This window comes from Silene latifolia, chromosome 7 (genome assembly GCF_048544455.1).
Source record: "Silene latifolia isolate original U9 population chromosome 7, ASM4854445v1, whole genome shotgun sequence".
Taxonomy (NCBI): domain Eukaryota; kingdom Viridiplantae; phylum Streptophyta; class Magnoliopsida; order Caryophyllales; family Caryophyllaceae; genus Silene; species Silene latifolia.
The window spans coordinates 123,483,659-123,490,223 of record NC_133532.1 but is presented as its reverse complement, the minus strand read 5'-3'; the positions used below and the strand labels follow the sequence as shown (position 1 = coordinate 123,490,223).

Here is a 6,565-nt window from a genome sequence, read left to right as displayed (position 1 = left end):
TGACAAAGGAATAACAAAGTAGTACTAGAAATGAGATTACCTTTATAATGGAAATAGAACTTGAATATAGAAGAACAATACTTGAAATGGAAATTGAAAATGAACTTGAAATGTTTAAAGAAAATTACAATAAAGAAAAGCTTAAGGAAAATCTAATCTAACCTAAACTAAGAACTGAAAATGAGAGTATAAAAGTGGTGTAGAAGGTGTGTAAGAAGTGTATTTTAGGTCCCGGATCAACACCCTTTATATAATACCAAAGGGAGTAATGGAAATAAGGTGAAATAGGAACACCCTGATCGGGGCCACCCCACCCCGATCGGGGTCGTGGCTTTTTACTAATTTGTCTTAATTCCGTCTTAACTTCATGCTTGATGAGAATGTGGAATCCAATGCAAGCGTGTTTAAGAGTCCGTCTAAGGCATCCTTTGGCATCCAATGCATGCATATGGCTTGGGCTTTTACTTGGACTTCATTTCTTTACATATCCACCAACTAAGATTGGTTTCCTCTTGCACAAATTTTCCAATTTCTTCCCAAAATGCCCCTATGCTTCCCGAAACTCCTTTGCATGATCAAGACTTGCTCTCATTAGCCTCATGAACTTGGGTGAATGCTAATTTGACGGGGAAAAGCTACCGAGTGCTTCATTTCCTACAAAATGCAATGAATACGAGCAAAATCACCTAGAACACGGAATTAGCTCACAAATACATTATTAGAAATGCAATAATCAACTAAACCGAGCTAAAATAGGGGGTTAAAGTATATATAAAATGGACTTATCAAAAATTTATGAAACGAATGATTCTTTCATCAAAAGTTGCATGAAGATAGCGATACGAGGCCGAGCCAAATTGTCAAATCATGGTTTGAATCCCTAGTTTACAAGAAATTTATTTTTCTTTGGTTTATAATAGATTCGGTTTCGATTATAGTTATTCTTTGTAAGTGTCGTATGACGTTCTATTAATGAAATTATTTTTCTATTTCAAAAAAAAAAGTGTTCTATGTATTCTCGAATATCTTCTTTTAAAACGGCTTCTGCTTCATTAGTAAAAATTTTGGTAGAAGAGATAATTTCTTGAAATTGCAATTTATTCGTTGTTAAGTAAGAATGTGATTCAACAATAATTTTCTTTACATGCCAATTTCTAATGAATCAGGATAACCATTTATTGTATGCATAGTCATTATATGTTCTTCTATAGTAAGAAGGGCCGATTGAGCTAGGTTTTTTTGGTAATTCACGTAATAGTTGACCTCGTGCTAATTAATTCTGAGTATGTTTATCAAGATCAAAAGCAAACTATGGAATTTCTTTGATTGCATGATCTGATAATTAAACATTGGCACTCATGTAAAGGTGTTCTACCTAACTGAGCTATAGCCCTTTGCTTATGCTACATAACCATAATAATAAGGTTATCCTCAATCTCTCTAATTCAATGTGTGTGATTGATATTTTAGCAAAATTTCTTAAATCCTTTCTGAAAATAGAAAAGTTGTTAATAAAAATGGAATGTAACGAATATTATTTTATTCCTAATTAAGAAATCATGTTCCTAATTCGTCTTATTCCAAAATTACATTGAGTAAGAAAGAAAGATACAAAAATAAGCCTATGTCATTGTATCAAACAAAAATTTCTTTTTAAGACGGAATCAATCAATGAGATAAAAATCAGAATGTCGAAGGATAAACTATTGTCCCATACTCCCATCTACTAACGCTAAAATTATACGGATCTTAGCTAAGATGGTAAGGTTGAGACTTTAGTAAGATTATGTTGAAAATAGGGATAAAGTGGGTGGTACTACAGCAAGTCAGCAAAGTCTTAAAGTGGATCTTGAATTTTCAACTTAAAACCCGTGAATAGTATTTCGTTTGTGTAAAAAATAGGTTTAGTGGGTTCCACAAATTTTTGGTGAGGAATTTTGATGGGTCTCACTTCTGAACGATAAAGTAAAAGAAATAAAAGAGTCAAAATTGAGTCTTTAGGATAAAAATAACAATTAGTGGACTATATAACCAGTTGTATACATCCCGGTAGTATAGACTTGGAGCTTTATAGCAAAGGATTTGAGCTTATATGTACATTTTACGAGTATTATTGAAAAGAATCTGAGCGACTTTATAAATAAATTTAACTCAAAATATTATATTGAAACTAAAAAATAATACATATAAAGTCAATTAAATTTTAATTTTAACACCTAAAAAATTAAAATGTAAGTCAAAATTTTTAAAATTAAAGCTCGAAAACATTGCATATAAGCTCAATTAGATTTGTATTGGACGTACCATGCTCATATAAAAATAATACTAATATTTTACGATTGTTAAGCCTCATATCGAGTGTTTGGATAAACATAATCTAACATAAGATAATATCTAACCAGATCAAAGAATCAAAATGTTTCTACAATCTATATATATATATATATATATATATATATATATATATATATATATATATATATATATATATATATATATATATATATATATATATATATATATATATAAAATGGGTGGAAACGATGTGGATGCGCCACGTGTCAACCCAACATTAAATACAAGTATTAATTACAGCTGAACATTAAATATAAACATAATAAATGTTGTATAAATCTCAGCAAAATATATTATAATTTAATAAATTTTATTATAAAATTAAATTAAATAATTATGGTGATTTGGTACTAAATTTATTAAAAAAATATTTTGATATAAATTCTAAAACGTGAATAATTACGTTCATTGCGAAAAATGCTTCAAATTGAGTATAATTTTCATTATATTTATTGAAATATTTTTATTTGTAGAGATGATTAAAGTGAGTGTCTCATAATGTTTTATGTTTACGTAAAAAGACATTTTGAGAAAGTTATAAAACTTAAACCACTAAATCTTAAGAAAAATATATTTGGAAGAGTCATTGTATTTCTTAAAAACATAACTTAAAAAAACTACTAAAACATAAGTTTTTATGTGGGAATGAAAAAAAATATATTGCGAAAAACTGAATATATGTGAGATTTTGATAGGTTTAAATAGTGTGATAACGAGTATGTATGTACACAGTGATCGCGAGTGCATTTAATAATCAAAACAAAAGTAATGATTATAAAATAATATAATATTATAAACGACATGAAAAAGTAGAAAAAGCGTTATATTTTTCTTTATTATATTCAATTAAAATATGTATACGTCGAGTATAAATATTAATCATGACTAGCTAAATATTACTTTTAGAGGTTGTTTGGTTACCCACTAAACAATGCAGGAACTTAAATTCATGTGAATTGCAAAATGAGTATGTTGTTTGGTTACCCCAATTCACATGAATTGGAAGTTCCCATGAATTCCAATTCCTCTACAATGGAGGAAGTTGCTTACCTAGGTCCCCCTAGGTAGGTTAGAATGCCTACATGACACTTTCTCTATGGCAACCAAACATTTTTTTGCAATTCACATGAATTCCAAATTCATGTACGTGTTTTATGACTTCATAGGCAATACAAATTCCTATATGCAACCAAACAACCCCTTAGTTAAATATTTTATATGTCAACTTCTAAATACTTTGAAGTTAAACCTCAAAAAATATTATTTAAGAAAATTTAACCTATTTTATTTACAGGTAAACTCTTAAACATCATTTATATATAGTTGTTTAAAAATACAAAATGTGCAATTCTTATAGATATGTTTGACACATAACACGTGTAAGACACAATGAAAACATTTGAATAAGTTGAGTTTGAACTCTATAGGTTTGATACATAAATATCACACGTTATACATAAAAAACTAAAAATTACATAAAATTATATTTACATTATTTTGAACAAATATTAATTGATTTAGAACATAACGTATAGTGAAATGATATAATTTGAGAACTTAATGTTGATTGTTGCATTTTTCGAATAAATTTTATTTTAATTAATATGATATTTGATCAGTCATAAAATAATTTATAAACATTGATCATGCATAATTAATTAACACTTATTAGTTTTAATTAAAACGGTATGTACTTTATTTTAAAACATTGAAGTTAAACCTAAAAAATTAAATTTGAGAAAAATTGTTTTATTTTTATTTATAGTTAAAAATATTAAAGGTCATATATAAATTATGTTATTTTTCTTCAATTATAATAATAAAATTTTAAAACAGGCCGCGCGAGCACGTGTACCATATTTCTGGGAAGCCAGAGCAATCATTTGATGACGCCACGTCGTTTCAAGATTATTGATTTTTGATACTACCTAGTGGTTGCATAAACTTTAGCCTAAAAAAAAAAAGTAAAATCTAATTTTAACAACAACAAAAAAAAAAAAAGTTAAAAGTAGTCAGTCATACTCCTTAACTTGAAGTTGGAAAATGGACAAAATTGAGCACCGCTTCATTGAAGTAAAAGGATTGAAGCTTCACGTAGCTGAACTTGGAACTGGTATTTCTGTTTCTTCATTTCATTACTATTTGTCTTTAATTTGTGTTCTTCACTTAATTCACCAAATAATTAACCAACAAGTAGTTCCCACTTACTTTCGGGAACACGGGCAGACCCAGAACTAAAATTTTGAGTTAGCGAATTTTCCTCTTGTTTTATAATTATGTTAAGGTCTTCTTATATTTCAGAATTTTTGAATTGTAGCAAAAATCAATAATCTTGATCATTTTTGAGAAGTTTGGGTTGACGAGTGCTACCCTTTATTACTAGTTGTCTTTCCCAGGCACAATTGCGCAAGGCTAGCGCAATATCAGTAGGGTTCGAACATGTGACTTATCGTTATTTATGGGTATATGAATCAGTGGTTGAGATTTTCGAAGTTTTTAATTAAATTTTTCGATATTTTTTTTTTATTTTTTTTTGAAACCCGATATTTTTTTAGTGTAACTTATATTATTAGTCATCCGGCTTCCTAAATTTTTTTGCCCCCGCCATAAGTTCAAATCCGGACTCCGCCACTCGGTATATCTCGAAATAATTGTGTAGAAAGGTGAAATTATATCATCTTAAGCTCTTCTTGTAAATCCAATGACGAAAGACAAAGTTCATAATTTCTGGTAATGTTTTTTCTAAACAAAAACGAATTAATTTGATAAATACTCCTATTGCGTCTCAATCATTTATTTACCTTTTTATTATTTGTGAGCGGTAGTTTAATCAAAATGTACAAATGGCTGGAATGGAGGGAGTATTCCACCAATATGAATCATGATTACTTGATTTACTTGCTAGTTAAATTTATTTTCCACGTCTTTTCATTAAAACCGTCTTACAAAAGACTAACTCAGGTTTAAATTGATAAATAATGAACAGGATCAAAGGTGGTGATATTGGTACATGGCTTCCCAGAAATATGGTACACGTGGCGTCATCAAATGATTGCTCTGGCAAATGCCGGGTACAGAGCCGTTGCACCAGATTTCCGAGGATATGGTCTTTCTGATCAGCCGGCTCACCCTGAAACGACGTCGTTTATGGACCTTGTTAATGATCTTCTTGGTTTAGTTAACCAACTTCACATTTCTAAGGTGGAACTCATATTCTCTACCTTTTGTCCTCAATTTACAATTTGTCATAATTCTCTATGAGTTTTATATGAGACGGTTTTTAGGTTGGTTTTAATTTCATATCGGTCTCTTGTAAGGTTTTGTTTGGTGTATATCATCTGGTTTAGCAGGGATTTCAGATGGTTAAGATCATTATGGCGGTAAAACCCTCCCTTATGAGTATGGCTATACATAAAGTAGATCGGACCGACCCGGATCGGCCGGTCCGTCCGGTCTGAACCGAATACAATCCGGTCCAGTCTCCGGGTCCATATAAATATTGTGATCGGTCTCCGGTCCGGTCCAAGCAACCTTTAAAAATAGAACCGCTCCGGTCCAAACCCGGAAAAAACCGGACCTAAAGGATCGGGTCCGGTCCGGTCCGGGTTCCCACCTAACCGGTCCGATCTCCGGGTTTGGGATATGGGGTTGTCCGGTCCGCGGGTCATTGCGGTCCGGTACGGTTCTGGACCGGTGAACACCCCTACTTATGAGTTATGAGTTTTAACACTGTTAGGTTTGAACCCGGGATCTCTGGTTAAGTTAGAATAACCCCGTTTTAGTTGATCTAAGTGCTCATGGATATCGTGTCTCATGAATGTTAGTTCATTTCGACTCAATTTAGTCCTGGTTTCATACGACTATTATTAGGGAGTATTTTATGATATAGATAAGTATTTTCTTTGGTGGTTTTTGATAGCGGACCCCAAATTATTTTGGGACTAGAGCAGGAATGAACACTAAAAGCGGTTAAAAATTGGTTGAACGATCTTGTTTTGTACGATCTTGTTATAGTAAGCATTGGAACACGACTCACATGAGTATTGGTTGAACGATCTTGTTTTGTAACCAATGTCTGTAATGTATCAGGCATTTCTGATAGCAAAGGATTTTGGAGTAAGACCAGCCTTTTTATTTGCGCTTCTTCACCCGGAACGAGTACGAGGTGTGATTACGTTGGGAGTACCGTATTCCCCTCCAGTTCCTTCCA

General features: G+C 31.4%; 1 protein-coding gene across 1 annotated transcript; it reads left to right on the top strand.

The window, feature by feature from the left end:
• Positions 1–4,315: 4,315 nt before the first annotated feature.
• On the top strand, positions 4,316–6,561 carry LOC141590690 (epoxide hydrolase 3-like; the record flags this gene model as incomplete). The annotated part of the gene is made up of 3 exons (XM_074411259.1): positions 4,316–4,468; positions 5,342–5,556; positions 6,445–6,561. Coding segments are annotated over exons 1-3 (402 nt in total), but the record flags the coding sequence as incomplete, so codon positions are not given.
• Positions 6,562–6,565: the final 4 nt, after the last annotated feature.